We start from the raw sequence: 26,268 nt of genomic DNA, 5'->3' as shown, positions 1-26,268 counted from the left end.
GGCCCTGCAAGGCCACCCTGAGCTCAGCCCAAAGCTTCTCCTGTGCAGCTGAACAATGCCAGCTGTGCCAGCCTTTACTGCCAGCAGAGCTGCTCCAGCCCTCTGCTCATCCTGGAGCCTCCTCTGGGCTCTCTGCAGCAGCTCCAGCTCCTCCCAGGGCTGGGCCCAGGGCTGGGGCAGCTCTGCAGCTGGGGAATCACCTGAGGGGCACAGGGACACAATCCCAATCCCAGCCCCAATGCCAATCCCAGCCCCAATCCCAATCCCAGCTGGGACTCAGCCCGGGGCAGGGGATGGGCTGGGCTGGGGCAGGTCCAGCTCTCATCCCTAAGGAGATTCAATTCCCAGGTGTAATTTGTATCATGGGACGTGGAGAGGAAACAAAAGGAGAATGTTTTACTCCCTGTTTACTCCCTGCAGGTTGTTCTCTCCTCTGTGAATTGAATATTGGCTTTGCTGAGATTTAAAATTGGCCCAGCCTTTGGCATCCACCACAGACCTTGCAGCAAGCAGGTTTTTGGCTTCCCTTCTGGTCAAAACCAACACCTCTGCTGTCACTGGGCCACGGAAAGCCAAGATCAAGGCACTTCCATGTCCCTCTGCCACACCTTGAGCTTCCACTTCTCCAAAGGAAGAACATCCCAAGGTCCTGAGCTGGAATCCCAACATGGACAGGGCTGGAACCTTCTCACAGCAGCAGCTGCCAGAGGGCAAAGTCTTTGTCCTCAAAGATAACATCACCCCAAACAGGCTTTTTTTTTTTTTCTGAATAGCCTCAGGAGCCACTGGGGCCATTGTCTGAGTCAGACCTTGAGGTTTATCCAATTATTACTCCATGAAGACAGACTGCCAGTGAAGCCAGTGGGAGTTTAATCTGAGAGGGAAGCAGGGGTGGAACAAGGGGAGCATTTGCCCCTCTGGCCGTTGGACCCGACTTCAGTTGTGTGTGAAAAGCACTTCAGGCGCTCCATAGGGCTGGAATGTTCCAGTCAGGGGCCGTGGAATATTCCACCAGATTCTGCACGTGTTTTCTACAGGTTTAATTTCCTCAGGACCCGAGCACAAAGCAGCCAGAGCTGAGTTTAAGTGGCCATGGCCTGGCCAAATGGCAGCACTTTTATCTTTGGCCCTATTTTGGCTCCGTTTGTTTGGCTGTGAACAACAATTTAATTCCACATCACCTTCAGTCTTGGATTTTTGAAGTCACCTTCTCTTGCAATCGCAGAACAATGATATCCTTTAAATGTCCAGCTCTGCTTGCACAACAGGCTGGCTCTGCGCTGCTCTGAGAGCAAGAACTGACCTTAACACTCCGCTTGATCAGATGTGATTGTGTGTTAAAGTAAGTTTTAAAGGTCAGGTGAACTAAGGAGCTTCAAATAATCGCCTGGGCAGCTGGCAGAATAAATTGTGGACTTGCTATGTGTTTTCTCTGTTCAGCTGATCAAAGTGGCACGATGCTCAGCAGCTACACCTCTGCAAGAGCAGTGTCCAAAACAAGCAAACCTTGGGTGGTTTGGTCTCTTTTCTTGTTTAATCTGGAGCAATTCTTGTTTTAAAAAAAAAGCATTGATCGGTGCCCGGCAAGCTTTTGTGATTAAAAGAAAGAAAGAATCAAACCCAACCAAAACATGTTGTGTCAACTTTCTTCCTGGTGTTTGTTTTACTCGTTTCCAGAAAACAACTCCGGGGATGCCTGTGAGCTGTGCTGTAAAATCACCAACAAGCTGGTGGATGTATTGGTGAGCTGATAAAATGATAACAAAAAAAGCAGAGAGGGAAAGTGGCCTCTTTCTGCTCCCAGTGAGGGCAGAGGAAAGTTCTGTCATTGTCTTGGAGCAGCCAGCAGGAATGACAGGAACAGAAATTCCAATCGAACCAACCAATTGTTTCCTCTTTCTGGAAGCTGACCTGTGGAAACGGGCACTTGAATATTTTCTTCCAGGGATCCAGGGGCAGCCCCAGCTGCTCTGGGAATTCCATCCCAGCCCCTGCCCACCCTGCCAGGGAACAATTCCTAACTCCCAAGATCTCATCCAATCCTACTTTGAAGCCATTCCCTGGCTCCTGTCCCTCCATCCTTGTCCCCAGTCCCTCTGCAGCTCTCCTGGAGCCCCTTCAGGCCCTGCCAGGGGCTCTGAGCTCTCCCTGGAGCTTTCCCTTCTCCAGGTTGAACATTCCCAGCTCTCCCAGCCTGTCTCCAGAGCTCCTCTGGGTTAATTCCAACAGGTTCTCCGACCTCTTCCTCTCAGAAGTGTTGGAGAGCTGCACAAGAAAGCAGAACTGATGTCAGAGCCGCCTAGGGCGAGTAACAACCGGAATAATTGAACCAATTGCCAGAGCTGCTCTCAGAGAGGACGAGGACCCGAGGGATTTGAGTCAGCTGTGATTTCCTGAGCTGGGAGGAGGAACTGGAGGGGCTCATCCTGCTCCTCGTGGCATTTGTGAAAGGCAGGTTACAAAATGTGAGAGGCGGCCGTGTCACGAGCAGAGGCTGACATGGCAGAGCTGATTCCCGTGTGACTCTCGGTGGCTCATCCCTTTTGAAACTCCAAGGGTCTCTCCCAGCATCTTCCAGGAAGGCAGGGAACAGAGCAGGGGCACGGGCCGGGGCAGGGAGCAGGGAGCGCCCGGGGGGAGCTGAGCACCTGCAGAGGGGGAGAGCCCTGGGGAGGCACGGCTTGGAGAGCGCTCCCTGCACAGAGCCTGCTGCTGCTGCTGTGGGGATGGCAGGGATGGAGATACAGAGATATTGACAGAGATACAGAGATATTGATAGAGATATAGAGATATAGAGATATGTAGATTTATAGATATAGAGATATATAGATATAGAGATATATAGATATATTGATACATAGATATAGATATAGATATATGTAAATATGTAAATATGTAGATATGTAGATATTTAGATGTAGACATAGAGATATTGATAGAGATATAGAGATATAGAGATACAGAGATAGAGATATGTAGATTTAGAGATATATAGATACATAGATTTATTGATATATAGATACATTGATACATAGATATAGATAGATATAGATATATGTAAATATGTAGATATCTAGATAAAGACAGAGATATTGATAGAGATATAGAGATACAGAGATAGAGATATGTAGATATATAGATAGGTAGATATAGAGATATAGAGATATATAGATTATATAGATTATATAGATTATATAGATGTAGATAATATAGAGATAGACATAGAGATATATAATGATAGATATATATAGATATATAGATAAAGGTATATAGCTAGAGATACAGAGGTGTGGAGATAAAGAGATATAGATACAGATATATCAATATAGATATGGATTTAGACATAGATATATAGTCAGAGATACATAGATATGGATATGTAGATATAGACATAGACATATATAGATATAGATATGTAGATATATGCAGATATGCAGATATGTAGATATATAGATATAGAGATATAGATATATATATAGATATATAGATATATAGATATATAGATATATAGATATAGGTATATAGATAGAGATCTAGAGGTATAAAGAGATTGATACAGATATATCCATATAGATATGGATTTAGACATAGATATATAGTTAGAGATATATAGATATTGATATGTAGATATAGACATAGACAGATAGAGCTATAGAGATAATACAGAGAGAGAGAGAGATGTAGATATAGAGATACAGGTATAGAGATATAGGTATATAGATAGAGATAGACATAAAGAGAGATAAATACAGATATATCAATATAGATATGGATTTAGAGATTGATATATAGTTATAGATATATAGATAGTGATATATAGATATAGACATAGAGCTATATAGATGATATAGAGATAGAGCTATGTGGATATATAGATAGATACAGGTACATATATATATAGATAGAGATAAAGAGATATGAATAGAGATATATCAATATAGATATGGATTTAGATACAGATTATAGTTATAGATGTAGATAGAGATAGAGAGATATAGAGAAGAGGTATAGAAACATAGAGATACAGAGTTATAGAAAGATATAGACATAGAGACAAAGTGATGTAGATGCAGATTTCTCAATATAGATATGGATATAGAATATAGATATAATAGGGATATATGGAGATATATAAATATATAGCTATATATAGGTATATAGATGTTGATATATAGATATAGACATAGACCTAGAGATATAGAAACACAGAGATACATAGGAATCATGTAGATATATAGATATAGAGAGATGGATAGAGATATAGAAATATAGAAATATAAAGATATAGAGATACAGGGATATAAACATAGATTAGATCTAGATATATATAGCTATATGGATATGTAGATACTGGTATTTTGACAGACATAGGCATAGATATATAGATGATATAGATACAGATGTAGATGTGGATGTAGCTCTCTTCACAACCAACAGCAAAACCCCGTCGAACAACGTAACATTCTGCCAAAATCCAAATTCTGCAGACTCTGCCACCTTGGCTCGCTCCATCCTCTCTTTTCCACTTTGTACCCCTGGAAGTCTTCCTATGGATCCTGCTGTGGTGATTCCATCCCCGTGCCAGTGGACTCACTTTCATTAAACAGCTTCAGTGGCAGATTTTAACTCTTCTAATTCTGTTGCAAATAAAGAGATTCTCATAAAATCCTGTTCAAATCTCAAAAAGTCCAACCTGGATTTCCTTGTTTTGACCCTTGCTGGCAGCCAGTGTTTCCTGTTTTCCTATATATCAATTTACATCTCATTAGCACTTGAACAATTCCATTTCTTAACTCCCATCCCTCTTCCAATCTTTTCTCCAACTCTCCAGCTGTAGAATTTGTCCACGTAAAAGTCTTTGGAAAAATGAGAGAAAAAGAGAAGGAAACTTTGGGAGCATTTTCTCCCTCCTAATAGTTAATTATAACCACAAATCTGAAATGTCTTCCTTCTGTCCAGCAGCACCACAAAATATTTAACAAGATTTGGATCCTGATGAGGTTTATTTCTAGACTTCACTTTGAGCAAATAATTACTGGTGTTCCTAATCCTGGGGTTAGTTTTGTGTGGAAAGAGGAGTCCCAATGCCAATACATATGGCCAGGGACATTTGAGCTGATTGAGAAATCCAGGCTTCTTTTTTTTCCCTCTGGAAACAGATATGGCCATTCTAGAACTTTCTAAATTAACCCTGTTTAAATTTAAAGACTGGAAAAATGTCACCCACAAATGGGATTTTCATCCTTCTCCTTCCCATCGGCTGCTATTCCAAACCTCTGGGCAGGGATTTTATGTGCTCTGTGTTGGTTTTCCTGTGCTGGCACCTTCCCCCAAGGCAGCAGAGCTCAGTGACGGGGGGATTCTCAGCATTTCTTGCAATACCCAACCCACCCCAAGCGGGAACCCACATGGGAATGTTTCATCTGGCCAGTGAAACGTTAGCTGGAAAAAGCATTTGACAATATCCCGTGGAGCAGCAGCTCAGCACTGACAGGGGCTGATGAGCAAAGAGATTTTTCCCAACCCCATTTCCTGTGACTTGCTCTTCAGAACTGCTCAGTGAATTAAAAGGTGCAACACATAAATATTAATTATTTAATATTTTTTTGTTGTTGTTCATACCATTGCAGTGGTTTGGAAGGTGTTTTAAAGATAAAGCAAATGAGAGTCCTCTGGAAAGGCTCATCAAACACAAACAGAAGCTGTGGGAGAAGATGAAAACAGCTGAGAGGAAGAAGCTCAGGAGGAATTTGCCCATGGAAAGGGTGCTCAGGCCTTGGCAGGGGCTGCCCAGGCAGCTTTGCAGTGCCCATCCCTGCAGGTGTCCCCTGCAGGTGGCACTGAGTGCTCTGGGCTGGGGACAAGGTGGCCGTGGGGCACAGCTGGCACTGCATGGGCTGGCAGGGCTGTGCCAGCCTCAGGAACTCCTGGATTCTGTGCCAGGGAAGTGCAGAGGATCCCTCCAGCCTCAGGCAGAACCTCACAGGAATTGTAGTGACCTGTCAAGGAGCAAACAGGACCCCAAAACTCATCCAGGGGAGTCTGTGACAAGAGGCCAGAACAAATTTTAGTTTGTTCGTGTGACAGGAGCCCGGGCAAGGAGCTGGAAATTCTTTCCTCTTGTCTGTCCTCCTTCTGTCCTCCAAACACCAACACGGTGAACAGAGTTGCAAGACAACAGCTCCTGTGTGAATAAAGCCACAAATTAATTCCTCAAGCCCTTCTCCAATTTCAGAGCTCCGACACTTCAGAGCTCCCTGTGATCTTTGGGGCCACCTCAGCCCCTGGAGCCCCACCAGGGGCCAAACTTTGACCCTTCTCAGGATCAAACTCTGCCTTTTCCCCGAGCCAGAAGAGAGGAAAAAGCCTGTGCTGCAGGACATTTTCAGGGCTGAGGAGTCCCTGGGAGCACAGTGACACGCTGGCATCGCTTCCCTGGGCTCAGGTTACACCTGCACAACAAGGGGAGCATCAAAACAGCAAAACCTGGCTCCTGTTACTCCCCCACAGATTTGTTGCCAGCCAGGAGCTCCTGTGGCAGCTCTGCCATCGGCCCTGAGCAGCACAAGGCTCAGGCTGGGACATTGCCCTGGCTCTTTCCCCATCCCTGAATTTTTGGGCGCATTCTTCACTCGTGGTTTGGTCCTGTCAGGTGGCTCTGACACAGACATGACTGCAAGGGACAAACAAAAACTGGCCCAGGGTCTCTAAAGCAGCCATCAAAAGCTGGAAAAAACATTCAGGAGGGTGTTACTGTCACTGGGCCAGGAGCAGGGCAAAAAAATCCTGCTGAGATATTTCTGTAACACATCTTCCCTCTTCCAAACCAGATTTTAGGGCTCTGCTATTAAAAAGGATTGGATAAAAGAAGGAGTTATACTATTTTTGTTTTCATTTTCCCCTCATTGAAAAAAAAAAAAAAAAAAGGAAAAACATCTTGAGATGTCTACATCTACCAAAAAAAAAATTAAAATCCTGATTTTTTTTTTTCTTCTCTGCTTAGGGGGAATGTTTCTTCAAACAAACAAAGATTAAAACATCACAAAAATGAACTCCTTTTCTGGTTCATTTTTCAATTTGCTGAAATTTGAAATATGGGCATAAATAAATGTTTCAGTAGATTTCTAAGTAAATATGAAACAGTAAATGGGGCCCTGAGCAAGCTGATCTGTGAATGCCATCCCTGCCCTTGGCAGGGGGGCCTTTAACCCAAACCATTCTGTGATCCCAACTGCATCCAGTGATTCTGAATATAATAAATAAATATATTAATAAAAGTTATAAATGTGAGCCCGCTTCTGGCAATATTTAAAAGAAATCTTTGTAGATGTCTTTGTGAGCAAACCTGGCTCCTCCACACCAGCAAATCCAAAGGCAAAATCCAAGGGCCAGATTGGAAATGAACATAAAAAGCAAATTAACATAAAAAGGCCCTCAAACACTTCTCAGAGGGTGAGGAGAGGAATTTGGACCTGGATTGGAGGATCAATGGCCTGAGTGTTGCAGGAAGGCTGAGGAGATGCTCCTGGTGGGCCAAACAGGTTTAAGAAGACTTTTCAGTGCCTTTGAACGATCAACTGCTTTTATTCCCAGCACAGAAATTCCTTTCTCCAAGAACACCTCCCACACGCAGGCCCCAGCAGCAGAGCTGAAGGGCGAGCTGACTTCTCCCTTACCCACCAGGCTGGACACAAAGGAAAGGGAAACATGCAAAACAGCTTCGCAGGGAGAGCAGCAGCAGGTTCAGCCCCTGGGGATTTTTCTGTGACAAGTTTGTTCTCTCGGAGTTGTTTTTTCAGATTGCATTGACCCCCAGAGCAAAAAGGAGGCTGTGACATCTCTTGCAGCACAAAACAAACAACCAAACCTTATTTCTTGCAAGCAAAGAGAAGAGAATTTAAACAAAAATTTAAAAAATAAAAAGAAGCTGCGGTGATCTGTTTGAGGAAGTAGAAAAATGTCAAGACATAATTGCAGCTTCCCTTTCACTACAGGAGAGTCTGTGGCGTGTGGCGGGCCTCCTCCCTCATTTCTCACAGTGGGTGCCTCCAGAGCTGGATTAATGGATCCTCTCCCCCAGCCAGGTGCTAATGAAATGATGATACAGTTATTTCCAGCTCTGAGCACAACCTCCAGCTGGCAAATTGCTGGGACGTGCCCGTGGAACGGAGACAGGAGCGGCTGGGGCTACTGCTAAATAGGAGCCGGAATAATCAGATATTAATGATACCCAAAACTGAGTGGTATTTACCCTGAAACTCAGAGGGAAAATGCCCTCAGGCTGTTTTTTATTTCCAATTTCATTAGACATTATCTTGTTTCTTTTTTTTACTTCTGCCCAGCTGAACGCTGCTCTCCTTCCTGTGCCCAGTTTGGCACCGTTTGGGGGCAAGGAGCAATTTAGCCTCTAAATTTCCTTGTGATGACTCTCAGCCCTCAGGAAGAGCTGGGATAAGTCATCATTGGTATTAATCATGGAATCACACAAGGTTTGGGTTGGGAGAGACCTAAAAGCTCATCTCAATCCACCCCCTGCCACGGCCAGGGACACTTTCCACAATCCCAGGTTGCTCCAAGCCCTGTCCAGACTGGTCTTGGACACTTTCAGATGTGGGGAGTCCAAACTTCTCCTGGATAATCAATTCCAGGACCTCCCCACTCTCACAGCTCTGTTCTTCAAGAGGTGACAGAAAGATTTGCAAACTCGTGGTGAAATTCTGCACCTTTTTCCCTGCCCCTTGTGTTTCACTGTCGCTGCTTTTGTTGAAGTGTTTTGTGGAGGAAAGATCTTGCTGAAAATCCATCTGGGCAATCATTCCAATTAAAGTTGAACAAAATTAAATAAAAGGACAGACTGTATTCTTTTTTGTCTCACCTGACAAAAAAAAAAAAAAAAAAGCTGCAAACCCAGGATTTGTAGCTGGCCCTGGTGCCTGAAGGATGAATTTTATGAGGCTGTAGCAGTTTTTTGGAGGTTTTCCCTCCAAAGTGCTCAGTGGGTTTCCTACACTCGGTGCAAATTCTGAGCATCTTCTCACACAATTAAATTATTAAATTTGCCTTCTGTGCAAACAAAAATCGAGGAGCCTGCGGGAGGGGCTGAGGAGCCTCGAGTGCCAAATCTGCCTCAGTCTGCTGCAATTTGGTGAAAAATGGAAGTTCTGTGGCTGCCTTTGTTCTGCTCTTGGCCCAACGCCACTGAGCGCCACGAGAGCGCTTTCTGCCTCAACTGCAGTGCCTCAGCTCCTCCAGAACCTGCTCTGATCTATTTCATTCCAACCCTTGCCTAAACCAGGAGATTATTTTCGATTTCTGCCTGATTTACCTGGTTCCACCCCCGGAGCAGGAGGGTGTGCAGGTACAGGATGGGCTCAGCCACACCGAAACTGCTGCTCCCCAAAAATTTCTCCAAACGAGCCCCTGCTTTGGCTGGTGCTGGGGTGTCTTCAGGTGCCAGCCAAGGGCAGGGCGGCTGCTGATCTCTGCCCCCAGACCGTTGTGGATGCTGCCAGTGTGGTTTTCCTCCCCTGCTTCCCTCTCCGCTCGGCTCCCGCCCCGCGCGCGGCCGACGCTGCGCAGCGGAAAAACCCAGCCAGGCTCACGTGCCAGGAGCTGTCTGCTGCCTTTTATCAGCTCCTCTGCATCCCTCCCCTCTCACCACCTGCTGCCAGCCATCGGCTGCCCAAAAAAATGAACGTTTCGGCCGTGGGGATTTGGGTTGTGCTCAAAGCCTGGCCTGTGCAGAGGCCTCTCCTGCCCTGGGACAGGACACTGCGGGTGCCACCTTCCCTGTGGCACTGGGGACCAGGCTGGCTGCTCTTTGCCTGCTAGAACAACCCCTCAGCTTCTTCCAGAACGGGATTGGGCTTCTCTTTTTGTGTGCAGCAGCTGGTCCTGGAATCATTTCAAGGAGGGGGCTCGGCAGGGAGGCTCAGCCAAACCCGCGCTCATCAGGCTAAAAAATCCCCGCTGGTTTGTGGTGGGATCATCCAACGGTCTGGGGTGCTGAGGGCCTCAAAACTCTCCCAGAATGTCCAGACGATGCCTGTGGGGTTTGTGTACACGTGGGACTCACAGAGGATTTCATTTGGCAGGAGGGAGGTTTGGAGCCTCCACCCCTGGAGGTGCCCAAGGAAGGGCTGGAGGTGGCACTCGGTGACAAAGTGGGGATCTCCATGGTCTGGGAAGGTGTTTCCATGAATCCGTGAAAGAACAGTTGGCAGGGGCTCTGTGCTACAGGGATCATTCTGTCTGTCACATCCCTGCCACCCCCTGGTTGTTTATTCCCATTTTTTCCCGAGCTGCCCGGCAGGAGCTGCTACCCCGGGAATCCCGTGACTCCCATCCCACCCAGAGAGGCAGCACCCCTGCGCCCTTCCGGCCAGCAGAAAATGACTCTTTTTTTTTCCAGCAGAACCGCCCGGGTCAGTTTGGCTACCCCGCGGCTGTGCGGGATGCAGGAGCATCTCTGCCCGGCCGTGTCGCTTAGCAACGCGGCAGCATCCGCGCAAAGCCGCGCCGGGCTGGCGCAGCCGTGACTGCGGGCACGCATGGGGAGCCGTCCCCTGCGCCCAGCTGTGCCCAGCCGTGCCCAGCTGTGCCCAGCCGTGCCCAGCCTCCCCGCGCCGAGGATGCCCGGCGATGCTGTGCCGTCCTCACGCAGCCTGCCCCGCCGCCCTTGCTGCCGGCGCGGAGAGGAGGGAGCAGTGGAATTTTACAGCTCCATCCCATGATGCTCTCGCCCGCAGCCAGTCCCATGGCCCGGCTCGTACCTCCGACAAAGCCTAAAGCCAGATCACAATGATGTGACTCACTGCGGGGCTAAAGATAGACGTGTCAGAGATCCCTCGGGAGCCCCGGGCGCACACAGCCGGGGCTGGGCTGTGGGGTGGCTTTGCTCCCCAGTGCCCAGCTTTGGGGATTCCCAGGAGCGGGTGTGGCACAGGCTTTGGGATCTGCGGGGAGACACGGGGCAATGCACATGAGAGTGAGTTCGGCCTCGCTCGAGTCACTGTGGCACAGTCTGGGGACTCCCAAAGAGCACCTGGCCACGGGAAAGAGGGAGAAACGTTCTGAACAGAGATTTCTCCAGTGCCTTATTACATTTTTATTTCAGTGCTCACCTCCAGCTGTTTGAAACTGGCGCAGGACACAAAGAGAAGCGGCCAAGACCCCAAGCAAGACAACAGAGGCTCTTGCCCCAGGAGCAGCAGCTTGAGAAGGCCACAGATGTCCCAGGGAAGTGGCAGGACAGGCCAGACCTGCTCTGATTGTCACCCCAGCCACCCCTGTGGCAGTGTCTGGGCTACGGGAGCTTCTGCTGAAGCTCCAGGGGCACAGTCCTGTCCTGAAGGACACAAAGGATCCTGAATTCCCCCCCAGCCATGCACAGGCTTGACTTTTATCCCTCCATAAACACAGCAATGGAAAGTGGCAGGTGAGGGAGCTGGAGCCCGTTCAGCCCTGTACAATTCCACTGGTGCCAAAGGCATTGCAGCAGGGACAAAACCCTGGCATTATTTTTAACCTGGCCGTTTCCTCCCGTGCCCTTCATTCAGAGAGCCCCGTGCCAGTGCATGGCTTGAGTCATGTGAACCTCCCCAGTGTGACTGCTCCTGTCCTCAGAGCTAAACACATCCACGAGGACTGGGGCCTGAAACAGCATCACAGGGGAGGAGAAGGGGTGGGAGGGTGGGAATGGCTGAGCAATGTGGGAGAGGGGGCTGCCCACCTGGGCCAGGGGAATGTTTCTGGCTGTTTCCCCTTCTCAGCCTGACAATTCCCCTGAACCCAGCAGGTTCTTTAGGGCAGCAGTTTAAGGTCTGCCTGCTGTAAAGGGGAGGAAAAAAACCACCCAAAACGTTCCTAAAGGTTATTAAAAAAGAATTATCAAAGCAGCTTGTTATGCAAATGTCCCTTGGGGACTGCAATACCTGACTGTGACTTTCCCAGCCTTGCCCTGATTCCCTCTCTGCACTTGCAGGGAACATCCTCGGGGTCTTCACAGGAAACCTCACCAGAGGTGATGTTCTGCTCTGCTTTGGCTTCCCTTTCCTGCCATTCCTCAAAAACCCTGACTTCCAAACACCAGGAATCATGATCTCTGAGCACTGCCAGCAACCCCAGAATCACTAAGGTGGGAAGGGACCTTCAGGATCACCCAGTGCCACCCCAGCAGCACCAGCATCACCCCAAACCCTGTCCTCAAGGCCACATCCAGATGCCTCTGGGACAATTCCAGGGAATCCAAACCTCCCTGGGCAGCTCAGCCCAAGGCCTGGCCACTCTGCCAGGGAAATTTTCTTCCCCAGTCTCCAACCTGAGCCTGCCCTGGTGCCATTTGAGGCCATTTCCTCTCCTCCTGTCCCTGCCCCTCCTGGCAGGAGTTGTGCAGAGCACTGAGGTCCCCCCGAGCCTCCTTTGCTCCAGGCTGAGCATCACAGAGCTTGGACTTATCCAACCTGCCCTGAAGGTGGAGTTTAAAAAGTGCTGGATCTCAGAGTTCCAGAATCAAAGCTGGGAAAACCCTTCAGGATCACCCAGTGCCACCCCAGCGCCACCAGCATCACCCCAAACCCTGTCCCCAAGGCCACATCCAGACTGCTCTGGGACAATTCCAGGGACTCCAAACCTGCCAAGGCCTGACCGTTCCGTGAGGGACAAAAATGTCCCAAAGTTCTCCAGAAACCTGAACAGCACCTCTCAAATGTTCCTATCCCACAGAGATCCAGAGGACAGCCAGGAAAAGGTCCACCAAAGGAACCCGGGTGAGGATTTTTTTGTTGAGTTTCACAGAAACTGTTTTAAAATCCCCTCTTGGCCCAAGCCCTGCTTTCAGCCCTTTCCCAAGAGCCCGAGGTGGAGATGTAACAACAAATCCTGACCCAGCAGGGTTATGCCATCAACGTGTGACCCCAGCCAGGGTGACTCTCACAGGCTCCTCCCTGCCCCATAAATCCCCCAAATGTGCAGATCTCAGAAGAGCCAGGGAGAGCAGCTCTGCTGTAAGAGATGAATCCACAGAGAAGATGCTCACACACGTTGTGAACAAGAGTCAGAAGACCTCCTGAATTAATTTGTCACTGCTGTGGTGTAAAAACGCCTAAAAATACTTCTTCCTGTGATTAGTCTTTAATTTCTCAGCCTCACCCAAATGAGAGGAAACACCACCTTTACTTTTTCAAGCCCCACATCCACCAAACTTCCCCTTATTTGTATGAGGCCTTCTTAAAAATTGACTCCAAGAGCAACCGGCTCCGTTTCGTCCCAACTTTCTGTTTCAGGTTTATGGATTTGCCATTCAAGCAGGCAAATCCATGAAATTCATTTCACAGGACATTGACCAAAGGGAATGTGGAGTAATGTTCTCGGGGTTTTGACATATGATCAAGTGCAAGTTTGCCACGAGGAAAGAGGACAAACAACAGCCTTGAAATGGGTAAACCCCTCCACAATAACCTCGCTCAATGCACAAATCAAGTTATTTTATTAGTGTTGGCTTCCCTCTTGTGGCAATGAACAAACTGGAGCCCTAATATCTAACCTGGTGCTCCTCCTGTGCTTTATTTCCTCCAGAGCCACTTGCACATTTCCATCATTTGAGTGACATTTGTGAATTTACAACGATTTTTTTTCCCCCCTGGAATCGTGTGTGAGAAGGTACCACTGCTATTAATAAACTGTGTTTCATCAACAGAATTGAGAGCTATTTATAAAGGATGCTGGTATCTTGCTTTTTTTTTTTTTGCAGATGGGGGAACTGAGGTGTGGAATAATTAGAAGCCAATCAGCAGGTCCAAAGAGGAGCTGAAAATAGATCCCAAATCTCCTGAGCCTCAGGGCCACGTTCTGCCTGCTCCCCTGCCAAGGTGGGAGATGGTGACGCTCAGCTCTTGGTACCACCTACCCCATGTCTGTTATTCTCAGAGTTTCCCAAAACACTTCTTTTTACCTTTGATATTTCACGGCCAACCACATAAAACAAATTAATAAATCAAATTATCTCTAAGAAAATCCAGGCGGGCCCACATCACCTTGCCTAGTTAAAGATTTGCAGTCAGTGTTTATTCCCCCAGCCAGCTCACCCTTAAATTTATTTTTTTTCCAGGTGTTCTACAGCATCTTAAAAGAATTTAGATTATTTTTTTTAAAAGTCTACAGGCACCTGGTTATGGCTTTCTCGCCCTTTTACAACGGTTGCATGGAAAATAACTGCAACCACCACGAGCTCCCCCGGAAGCATCACATGCACACCAAAATAATAATGATGAATATTTTTCCTGTTAAAAGACACTAACCTGAAACCTCCCTGGGAGGGCAGGAAAACGTGGTTTGAGGTGCTCGGTTTTGCAGATCAAGAGCTTTTAGAGGGTTGTTGTGCTGCTGAGGGCAGAGAGTTCAGTCACCCACCTCGGCTGACAATGCCCCTGCTTGGAATTCCCCTGACCAGTTTTGTGGGTTTTCAATCATTCTTTCCGGTTTGGAGGGGAGAAGAAAAAAAAATTTAAAGGTTTTCTGTCCCTGCCCCTGAGTGAAAAACCCTTTTTTTAATGGGGAAATGAGTCAGGTCGTGGCCGCGTAGGGGGATTTTGGAGGGTGGGCACAGGCTCCATCCCCAGGGAGCTCTTGATTTACCTGCCCAAGGGGAACTGCTTGTGTGGAGAACTCCCACCTGGGCTGGACCCGGCAGCAGCTGTGCCTCTGGAGCCCTTGGGAAAGAGGGAAAAACCCCAACAAACCCCCTCCAACCCCTCCTGCGGCTGCAGGAACAAGCCCATGGTTGTGATGGGGGTGAGTCTGGTTCTGACTTTTTGGGGCCGGGTTCTCTGGGATGAACTGGAGCACCAGGAGAGGAAAATTCCCCACTGTTGGTAAACACCAAAGGTTGTTTCCAGCGCCAGCCTGGCTCCTCTGGGACTCCCCGGTGCCCAGTCCTGGGCTGAGGCAGGTGCAATTACTGAATAACAGGTGGGGAACAGCAGAGCTCAGGTTTCAGGAGAGCTGCAAGGTGAGGGAGGGAAGCACTCGGTGTTTCCCAAGCCTGGCCTCAGGAGTTTAATCATTACAGGGTTTCTGGGTTTCTTCCCAAAGGCCTGGCCTGGTGCAGGGTGAGCCCAGCAGGTTTTGTGGCACTGTGAAGACCTCAGGGGGGTTGTCAAAAACCTCCTCTTGCCACCTCTCTGTGCCATCAGCTGTTGGTGGAGCTCCAGTTTATGGGACACCTCCTAAAACACCTCCCCAGCACCACCATGGCCTGGGAACTGTCCCCTTCTTTCTGGAGGGTTCTCGGCGAAAGGAAAAGAACACACTTTGCATGGTTTCAGTGGTGCTCTGACTCAGCAGGAGACCAAAAAGGGATGTTTTTCTCTACCCCCTCATGACTAAAACCAGCACTTTAAGGTCACAACCCTACAAGCACTAAAGGGAATGTCCTTCCAGGTGTTTCTCCTGAGCTTGCAGATGTTCAAGCGCTCATTAAGTGACCGGACTGAAACCAGGGACGCAGGGAAATGGCAAAGGGGCAATATTTATTTAGAATGTCATATTTAATTGCTTTGCAGGAGGAAAACCTCCTAAACCCTCCCATCTATGAAAATGGAGGAGTCCATTAGCGTGACAGATATCCAAATGCAAGGACAGGTTTTATCCAGGCTTAAATTTTCCTTCCAGTGGAAGGCATCAAGGTACAAACTCTTTATCATCGGGGGGATGCCATTTGTCCAAAATGAGCCTGTGAAAGGCGCTCTGATTTTAATTCTTGAAAGCATTGTCAGGCTTTGACCCAGTCCCAGCTCAGTAAAGTGTCCTCAGCACGCAATGACATCCCTGGCCTCAAAAAGCCAGATTTTCTGTCTATTACAATGCTGCAAGATCACAGAGTGTTCTGGAGTAACAATAAAATAATTTGGGATTTGAAATCATGCTTGAAATAAATGCACTTGAAAACTTCAGAGCGGGCATATTATCAAGAAATTATTAAAGAACAGCAAGTATTTTTATACATTTTTAGACATGTTTTTCTCAGTAGTGTAGTACTTAAAGTTATTGAAAGCACAGTGATAGAATCACAGCAGGGTTTGGTCAGGAGGGACCTCACAGCCCTCCCAGTGCCACCCCTGCCATGGCAGGGACACCTTCCCCTGTGCCAGGCTGCTCCAGCCCCAGTGTCCAGCCTGGCCTTGGGCACTGCCAGGGATCCAGGGATGGAATTCCATCCCAGGGCCTGCCCACCCTGCCAGGGAACAATTCCTCATTGCCAAGATCCCACCCAGCCCTGCCCTCTGGCACTGGCAGCCATTCCCTGTGTGCTGTCCCTGCAGGCCTTGTCCCCAGTCCCTCTGCAGCTCTCCTGGAGCCCCTTCAGGCCCTGCCAGGGGCTCTGAGCTCTCCCTGCAGCTTCTCCTCTCCAGGTTGAACATTCCCAGCTCTCCCAGCCTGTCCCGCTGTGTCTCAGGCTCAAACCTGTCCTTGTGCCTTGGAGTGTCACCCCGGGATGCAGCCAGGGACAGAGGAGGGAATTAAACCCTGACAGGCAAAATAAATCGGGCTGGAGCCGCTGCCTAACTCCCGCAGGGACGCTGAGCCGCGTTTCCGAAAAGAGCCTCACTCGAACTCAGTCCTGGTGTCCTGGAACGATCCCAGCGCTCGGGATCCGCAGCGAGAGCGGCACCTAGTGCTCGGATCCTGCAGAATTCCCGCAGCCAGCCCACCAGCATCATCCATCCCTCCATCATCCATCATCCATCCATCCGTCCATCATCCATCCATCATCCATCCATCATCCATCCATCATCCATCCATCATCCATCCATCATCCATCCCTCCATCATCCATCATCCATCATCCATCCATCCATCATCCATCATCCATCATCCATCCATCATCCATCCGTCCATCATCCATCCATCATCCATCCATCATCCATCATCCCTCCATCATCCATCCATCCATCCATCCAAATACGCCATCCATCCATCATCCATCCATCATCCATCATCCATCCATCATCCATCATCCATCCATCATCCATCCCTCCATCATCCATCATCCATCATCCATCATCCATCCATCATCCATCCATCATCCATCATCCATCCATCCATCATCCATCCATCATCCATCATCCATCCATCATCCATCCATCATCCATCATCCATCCATCCATCATCCATCCATCATCCATCATCCATCCATCATCCATCCCTCCATCATCCATCATCCATCATCCATCCATCATCCATCCATCATCCATCATCCATCCATCATCCATCCATCATCCATCATCCATCCGTCCATCATCCATCCATCATCCATCCATCATCCATCCATCATCCATCATCCATCCATCATCCATCCATCATCCATCCCTCCATCATCCATCCCTCCATCATCCATCCATCATCCATCCATCATCCATCCATCATCCATCATCCATCCATCCATCAGGGATCTGAGGTCCTCTGGAGAGAGGACCCCCCTGGAGCAGGTTTGGTGGGAGGCCTTGGGATCTTATGGGAAAAGGGACCCACACTGGGGCAGTTCCTGCAGGAATGACCCCATGGAAAGGGACCCACACTGGAGCAGCCTGGTCCTGAAGAACTGATCCTGTGGGAAGTACCCGTGCTGGAGAAGCCCATGGAGGACACCAGAGCCCAGGGACACTGAGGGCACGGTGCCACCGTGGGGACAGGAGCACTAAGGGGATAGGGACACTGACAGTGATGCTGGGAACAAGGACACAGGGGGCAAAGGGACACCATGGGCACAGGGAGACTGGGCACAGGGACAGTGACACTGTGGGCACAGGGATGCTGCGGGCACAGGGACGCCGGGTACATAGGGACAACACAGGGACACTGGTGGCACAGGGACACCACAGGAAGACCACAGGGACACCGGTGGCACAGGGACACCACCAGGACACCGGTGGCACCGGAACACTGGTGGCACAGGGACACCACAGGGACACTGGGGACACAGGGACACCGCAGGGACACCGGTGGCACAGGAACACTGGGGACACCGGGACACCACAGGGACACCGCAGGGACCCCACAGGGACGCCACACGGACCCTGGGGACACAGGGACACCACAGGGACCCCGGCTGGGCGCGGGGGCTGCGCTCCCCGAATGGCCCGGCAGGGGGCGCGAGGCCCGAAGGCGGAACTACAGCTCCCAGCGCGCCCCGCGGCAGGAGCGGCCCCTAATCACTCTGGGGTAGGCGTGGCCGCGCCTGCGCAGTGCGCGGTGACCCTGGGGGCGGCCGGGAAAGATGGCGGCGGCAGCCGGGCTCGTCTTGAAGGTGAAACTGGGGGGCGGCGGGGCCTGGGCGGCTTTGGGGGGGAGCAGCGGCGTGTGCCACCCTCCAGCCCACCGCGGGGCCTCGGACCTTCCCTTTCCTCCCGATCCTCGAGGGCTGCGCCGACCCCGCCGTTCTCCCCCTTATTCCCCACCAGGTGCGGCAGCTGAGTACGACGGCGGCGAGACCGGTGACCAAGCTGGTCAAGGTGAGGGGGCAGGGGCGTTGTCACAGGGAAGGGGTAGGGAGGTCTCCAGGTTATGAAGATGAGGGGGCAGGGGTGTCCTGAAGGGGCTGGGAGTGGTCTCCAGGCTATGAAGATGACAGGGCAGGGTGTCTTGAAGGGACCCAGAGGAGTCTCCAGGCTATGAAGATGAGGGAGCAGGGTGTCCTGAAGGGGCTGGGAGGGGTCTCCAGGCTATGAAGATGAGGGGGCAGGGTGTCCTGAAGGGACTGGGAGTGGTCTCCGAGCTGGTCGAGGTGAGGAGGTGGAGGTCATGAGGAGATCGAGGGGGTGTCCAGGCTGGTCAGGGTGACACGGCAGAGGGTCGTGAGGGGCTCAAGGCGGGTGGCCGAGATGGTCACGGTGAGTGAGGGGAGGGTGCAGAGGGGCTCCCGGCTGGCCAGGGGCGGGGGTCTGTCTCCCGGGTCCCCGCTCAGTGCCCGCCCGTGCTCCCGCAGCCGCCCATCCAGGTGTACGGGCTGGAAGGGCGCTATGCCACCGCCCTCTACTCGGCAGCCAGCAAGCAGAAGAAGCTGGAGCAGGTGGAGAAGGAGCTGACCCGGGTGTGGGTAAGGTGTTCCACAGCCTGGGAGTGGGAGTGGGGAGGGTTCCCTGCTGGGCTCCTGTGGCCTGTGAGACTCACAGCTTCCTGGCACCTGCACTGCCTGCTTGTGGCCCTGGTGTTTAAATGGGATATTGGGAAGGAATTGTTCCCTGGGAGGGTGGGGAGGCCCTGGCACAGGGTGCCCAGAGAACCTGTGGCTGCTCCACCCTTGGAAGTGTCCAAGGACAGGCTGGATGTGGCTTGGAGCAATCTGGGATAGTGGAAGGTGTCCCTGTCCATCCAATCTTTAGGGTCCCTTCCAACCCAAACCATTCCCTGATTCTCTAGCTGGAGCTGCCATTTCACTTCCCATCAGCTCCAGAGCCCTTTGTTGTCATTCCAGGAGTGCCCTTGTTGCCTGCCTTGGCTGCTCCGGGTGGGCCTTGTGATGCCAGGAGAACCCCTGGCATTTGTCACATCCTTGTGTATCCCCTCAGAGCCTCCTGAAGGACCCCAAGCTGTCCAGTGTGGTGATGAACCCTCACACCAAGAGCTCAGTGAAACAAAAAGCCGTGAACGACGCCCTGGCAAGAGAGAAGATGTCCCCGATCACTGTCAACCTGATGAGTGAGTGACCTCTGGGCTTCAGGAGGGCATCCCGGCAGTGCCATCCGTTGGAGTGGCAGCTGGGATCTGCCTCTGGAGGTGCTCTGAGCCCTCGGTGCGTGGCTGTTTTGCAGATCTGCTGGCCGAGAACGGCCGCCTGCGCTTCACCCCGGGCATCATCTCTGCCTTCGGGAAGATCATGAGCGCCGTCCGAGGGGAGGTGGTGTGCACGGTCACCACGGCCCAGGTGGGCAGGGCAGCGGGGAGCGGGAGTCGGGACAGGGAGCGGGAGCCGGGACAGGGAGCGGGAGCCGGGACAGGGAGCGGGAGCCGGGACAGGGAGCGGGAGCCGGGACAGGGAGCGGGAGTCGGGACAGGGAGCAGGAGCCAGGACAGGGAGTGGTAAAAGTCTCACTACTGTGAGTTTGGCAGCTTTTCATTAGAAGGCACAAAATGGCCAACATTCTCCAAGGTTTCAAGGTCTTTTAAGACTAAACTATCCAGTTAAGATCTGACACCTGGATTATTTTCCCTTTTAACCCAAGAACTGATCCCACAGAGCCCCAGTGCAGACTGTTCTGCCCAATTCCAAAATGCCACCCAAACCCAAGGAGAAGGAGGAAGAAGCATGAAGAAGAAACCCAGCACCACACCCTGTGCCCTCCATCCTGCTGCCATCCACAACATCCTAAACATCCCAAAATCTAAATTTCTCACCCAATCATACACCTGCACTACTCTCTGTAATCCAACTCACACTTTTGTGGATTCCAGTCTGTCTTGAAGTCTGGGAAGCTTTGTCCATGGATGAGGGTCAGAGTCAGTGCTGCCCTGGGGGTCAGGGCACCCCAGAGCAGCCAGAGAAACATTCCCGGTGCCCTGGGTTTCCACAGGGAGGAAAGACAAACCTCTCCTGTTTAAGGCTGCACTCTGTGATTGAAGTGCTTGCTGTGAGAGCAGTGAGGACATGTCTCACCTCTGCCAAGCTGAACAATTTGCTGCAGAGAGAGGGCTGATACCCAGCAGTTCCTGGTCCAGAATGAAAACTCTTCATCCCATTGCAGCTCAACAGCTCACAGTTTTCCTTCCTGTGTGTGAGCCCAGGGGCTGACAGAAGTCAGGCTGGTCTGCACGTAGAGCTGCCCTGTTCATTTTTCCAAGAGGAAAATGTTTCGTGAAATCAGGAGGGCACAAAGTGGTTGTTGTTCCTGTGCTGCCCTTGGGTTATCCCTGTTCCAGGATACTGCTTTCGTGGTGGAAGGGTGTCTTCAAAGGGACCTGAGGAGAAAATTTATATAATTTACATAATTTGAATATATATTATTATTATTATATAATTTATAATCATTATATCATTTGAGTATTTTTAAGTCCTTCATTTTCCTGCTCTTCTGTTCTCTTTTTTTCAGCCCTTGGATGAGGCCAACCTCACTGAACTGAAAAGTGCTCTGAACGGGTTCTTGGCCAAAGGAGAGGTGTTGAAACTGGAGACTAAGGTCTGGATTTTTGACTTAAAAATAAGTGTCACTAAGTTCACGTTAAGGGCTTCTGTGTCTCTGATTTTTACAAAAACAAAAGCATTTTATTGAATCCAGTTGCTTTGTTACATAGTTCTGTGCATTCTTGCAGACATGATGATGTTTTAATTTTAAAATCTTCACTTTGCAATGCAATGACCACAAAATCATCTCAAAAAAGGCCCTTAGAGCAGCTTTATATATTTTTTTTCTGGTAACAAATTCCTGCTAATAAATTTCTGTTCAATGTTCTTTCCTTAGACTGACCCAGCGATCCTTGGTGGCATGATTGTCAATATTGGGGAGAAGTACGTGGACATGTCAACAAGGTCCAAGATCCAGAAACTCACCAAAATCATGAGAGAGACTGTCTAGAGAGCTGTCCTGGTGGTTCCCAGGGAAACCTGTCACATGGAAACAATAAAATTCTTCCTTCTCGTGGAGTTGGTGCCCAGTGTTTTGGTTGGGGAAGCACGGCCCTGAGGGAGGAAGATGCTGAAGCTGCCCTGAGTTTCTGTAGCTGTGGCTGAACATTCGTGGCATGGCTTGAAAATGGGGCTCCTTCTGGAGAAGGTTGTTGGGAAGGACATGGGAAGAGCACTGGGGGAGCTGAGGAATGGGGGCAGTGCATTGGAGGGTCTGCCAGGCTCTCCAGAAAACCCTGGGGGTCAGTCAGCACTGCCCAGACAGAGGGAAGGGATGACAGGAAATGGCCTGAAGTTGCACCAGGGGGGCAGAATAGTGATAAGAAAAACATTCTCTGGAAGAGTGGTCAGGCTTTGGAATGAATTGCCCAGGGAGGTGATGGAGTCTCTGGGAGTGTTCAGGAGGAGTCTGGATGTAGCTCATGGTCACTAAGTTGGTTGCAGAAGGAATTTCCACAGAAGGCATTTTTACTGTGGGAACAGGAGCATTTGTTCCACACGGATTCTGAAGCCTTGCACCCAGCTGTTGATTTTTTTCCTTGATGCTGCTCAGTTGTGCTTCAATGTTTCCAAAATAAGGCAGGTGAGAGGAGACAAGGAATTCATATTTTTAAAAGGCAAGAACGAGTGAAAAATTGCAGATGAAGGATTTTTAAAATAGTATAGTTTTTCTTTTAATAAATCGTTTGTCAGCAGACATGTTGCTCCTAACTACCTTTTTATGACTTTTGACCCAGATGTATTTATAAGGATTTATTCTTAGCATTTATTATGCCTTTTGAGCCCCATGTACAACAGACGAGTGCCATCGAAAGTAGTTTTTTCTCCCTAACAGCCTAAAACACTCGTTTCTTCTCCCAAAAGGCCGAACCCCGTGTGTTTCGTGTCCCATCGCACACCCCCGGGCCCGGTCTCTGCACAGGGGATTCGGCCCGGGGCAGCCGTGTGGCGATGCAGCCGAGCCCAGCCCCTGGGGCCGCGGTCCGGGTGCGTTTGGCAGGGCACGGACACAATCCCAGCGCCGTCTGTCTTTGTGCTCCGTGTTGGTGCGGGCTGTGCGGGCGGAGCGGGGCTGGCGGGAGCCGCGCTGCCCTCAGAGCCCCTGAGGGCGGCAGCGATGGCGGCGCCGCTCCCTCAGCGCCCGGCCCCGTTGCCGGCGGGCGGGGAGCCCTGGGCAGCGGCCCGCGGGCAGCAGGGAGCGAGCCCCGGCCCGGCCGCTGTGCCCGCGGCGCCGCAGAGGCCAGGGCAGAGCTGCAGGAGCCGCTGCCTCGGGCACTGCCCCGAGCCAGCTGCAGCAGCCGGGCCCCACGGCCACGAGTCCGGGGCTGCTCCCAGCCGCTTCCTGGCTGCTGCGCTGATGTTGGGCTGCCGTGGCCGGTGGCCCTTTGTGACACAGGCACACGGTGTCGGGGCCCTCTGTGATGTGGGACGTGGTGGTGGCCAGAGAGCCTTGTGACATCAGGGAGCCCCACCCTGGCTGAGGGTCTCTAAGGGGCGCAGAGCCCTGGCGTGCCCAGTCGCAGGAGAGCCGCTCTCGGTGCAGGAAGCAGCTCCCTGTGTCTGTCTGCGCTGGACGCCAACGGTGACAGAGGCCGACAGTGACAGACAAGGACAGCGACGAGCACAAAGGCAACTCCAACTCCCAGTCCCTCAGCCCCTTGCCCAGCTGGCTGGAGGCCCCCAGCGGGCAGTGGTCGGGGGCAGCGGGCAGGTCAGTCCTGCCCCTGTCACAGACTGAGGAGGAGGAGCGGCCCTTTGCCAAAGCGCACCGCGAGCTTTCCCAGTGGGAAGCTCTGCGAGAGACGGACCCACGAGAAATACTGAGAGTCCAAGAAATGTCCCAGCAGGGTTCCAGGAGCAGCCAAGAGCTGTACCAATGCCAGGTACATGTGAGAGTTGGGGAAGTTTCCCAGTACAGAGGTGGGACACAGCAAGAGCTCTATGAACGGGAAGAAACTGTCATAGGCCGGGAGCTGTAGCAGCGGGGAGAATCCCCAGGGAGATGTAGCAAGAGGTGTGTGAGTGGGAAGAACGTGTGACAATCCAAGAGACATCCCGGTGGGAAAAAAAATGTGAATGGGCAGCAGGGGCTGGGATGGGGAGAAGAAGAGAGATCCCAGGAGTTGTCCCTGCAGAGAGATGGGAGTGTCCCAGAGGATTGCCAGTGGGAAGATGCCCAAGAGCTTTCCAAAGGGGAAGGCGAGAGGTAGCAAGAGCTGTCAGCATGGGGACAAGGTGTGCACTGCCACATGTCCCGATGGGAAGACAGGAGAGAGCTGGAATTGTGGCAGGTGAGAGACAGCAGAGACCAGGAGCTGTGGCAAGGAGCAGACGCTGCAGCCCAAGAGCTGCCCTGGTGGGACGATGGCAGTGAGCGAAAGCTGTCCCAGGGGGAGGAAGCTGTGAGCAGGCAGGAGCTGTCCCAGTGGAGAAATGCCATCAGCTCTGAGATCTGGGACAGACCCTTGCTGGCAGTGAGTGATGAGGAGCCTGAGGCTTGTCCCCCCAGGGGCCCAGCTCTGCCAGCCCCGTGGGCACAGAGGTGGCAGCAGAGGCAGTGCCTGCCCTAACCAGTGCCTCTCCTTCCCTACAGAGTCCCAGGGAGGCCGAGCCGGCAGCTGCTGCCCCGGCGGGAGCTGCTGAGCGGGAGGAGCCCCCCGAGCCTCTCCTGTCCCACGGGGAAGATTTGGGAGACCAAGAGCTGTTGCCGGGGGAGGATGATGTGAGCTCCAGTTCTGGGGAGAAGCCTGTGGGCCCAATGCAGGACGAGGAGAAGACCCAGCCTTGTCCTTCATCCTGCGATGAGGAGCTGTCCCAGGGAGAAGAGGCCATTGAGTTCTCTCGAGGTGACAGCAACACCGAGCCAGAGCTGTCCTCAGTGGAAGAGGCAATCGAGGACCTTCCAAAGGACAGCGTGAGTGACCAGGAGCTGTCCTCAGTGGAAGAGGACATCAAGGGCTCTCCAGAGGGCAGCGCAAATGACCAGGAGCTGTCCTCTGTTGAAGAGGAATTCGAGGATCTTCCAGAGGACAGCAAAAGTGACCAGGAGCTGTCCTCTGTCGAAGAGGACATTGAGGACCTTCCAGAGGACAGCAAAAGTGACAAGAAGCTGTCCTCAGTGGAAGAGGACATCGAGGGCTCTCCAGAGGGCAGCAAAAGTGACCTGGATCTGTCCTCTGTGGAAGAGGACATCGAGGACCTTCCAGAGGACAGCGCAAATGACCAGGAGCTGTCCTCTGTGCAAGAGGACATCAATGGCTCTCCAGAGGACAGAATGAGTGACCAGGAGCTGTCCTCTGTCGAAGAGGAATTCGAGGACCTTCCAGAAAACAGCAAAAGTGACAAGGAGCTGTCCTCAATGGAAGAGGACATCGAGGGCTCTCCAGAGGGCAGCGCAAATGACCAGGAGCTGTCCTCTGTTGAAGAGGACATTGAGGACCTTCCAGAGGACAGCATGAGTGACCATGCTCAGTCCCCTGTGGAAGAGGACATCGAGGACCTTCCAGAGGACAGCATGAGTGACCAGGAGCTGTCCTCTGTCAAAGAGGACATTGAGGACCTTCCAGAGGACAGCAAAAGTGACCATGCTCAGTCCCCTGTGGAAGAGGTCATTGAGGTTGTTCCAGAGGACAGCAAAAGTGACCAGGAGCTGTCCTCTGTCGAAGAGGACATCGAGGACCTTCCAGAGGACAGCATGAGTGACCAGGAGCTGTCCTCTGTCGAAGAGGACATTGAGGACCTTCCAGAGGACAGCATGAGTGACCAGGAGCTGTCCTCTGTCAAAGAGGACATTGAGGACCTTCCAGAGGACAGCAAAAGTGACCATGCTCAGTCCCCTGTGGAAGAGGTCATTGAGGTTGTTCCAGAGGACAGCAAAAGTGACCAGGAGCTGTCCTCTGTCGAAGAGGACATCGAGGACCTTCCAGAGGACAGCGTGAGTGACCATGCTCAGTCCCCTGTGGAAGAGGTCATTGAGGTTGTTCCAGAGGACAGCACAAGTTACAAGGATCTGTCCTCAGTAGAAGAGGACATCGACATGGTTCCAGGGGACAGCACAAGTGACGAGGAGCTGTCCCCCGTGGAAGACTACATCCAGGTCGCTGCAGGGGACAGAACAAGTGAGGAGAAGCTGTCCCCTCTGGAAGAGGACATCGAGGTGGTTTCAGGGCACAGCCCAACTGCTGAGGAGCTGCCCAAAGTGGAAGAGGCCAGCGAGCTTGGTGCAGAGGACAGCACGGCTCTTCCCCCAGAGGGGCCCAGCTCTGCCAGCCCTGTGGGCACAGAGGTGGCAGCAGGGGCAGCCCCTGCCCTGCCCAGCGCCTCTCCTGCCCCAGGCTGTGCCACGGAGGCCGAGCCGGCAGCTGCTGCCCCGTCCGGAGCTGCTGAGGAGGCAGCAGCGGGGTCAGCGCTGGCAGCGCCGGAGAGGACGAGCGACTCCAATGAGGAAATGAAATTTTGGCAGTTCTTAGATGACCTGGAGCCTTTCCTCTTTGGAGACCCAGAGCTGTCCCAGGAAGCGTCGGGCTGTGAACAATGCATGGGCGAAGATCTGCCCCAAGGGGAAGTCACGTGTTGCCACCAACTCTCTGCCTGGGACGAATATTCAGACCAGGAACTGTCCCAGGGGGAAGTCAGCAGCTCCCAAGACTTCTC

The 26,268-nt window shown here is 51.4% G+C and overlaps 1 protein-coding gene across 1 annotated transcript; it reads left to right on the top strand.

Moving 5' to 3' along the window:
* Positions 1–18,194: 18,194 nt before the first annotated feature.
* ATP5PO (ATP synthase peripheral stalk subunit OSCP) lies at positions 18,195–21,633 on the top strand. The gene is made up of 7 exons (XM_038136998.1): positions 18,195–18,303; positions 18,458–18,508; positions 18,982–19,092; positions 19,565–19,694; positions 19,808–19,920; positions 21,083–21,169; positions 21,452–21,633. The coding sequence occupies exons 1-7, from the start codon at positions 18,274–18,276 to the stop codon at positions 21,563–21,565; spliced, it is 636 nt and encodes a 211-aa protein (XP_037992926.1). The 5' UTR covers positions 18,195–18,273; the 3' UTR covers positions 21,566–21,633.
* Positions 21,634–26,268: the final 4,635 nt, after the last annotated feature.

Source organism: Motacilla alba, chromosome 1 (genome assembly GCF_015832195.1).
Source record: "Motacilla alba alba isolate MOTALB_02 chromosome 1, Motacilla_alba_V1.0_pri, whole genome shotgun sequence".
Lineage (NCBI taxonomy): Eukaryota > Metazoa > Chordata > Aves > Passeriformes > Motacillidae > Motacilla > Motacilla alba.
This window is presented reverse-complemented; position numbering and strand designations above follow the sequence as displayed.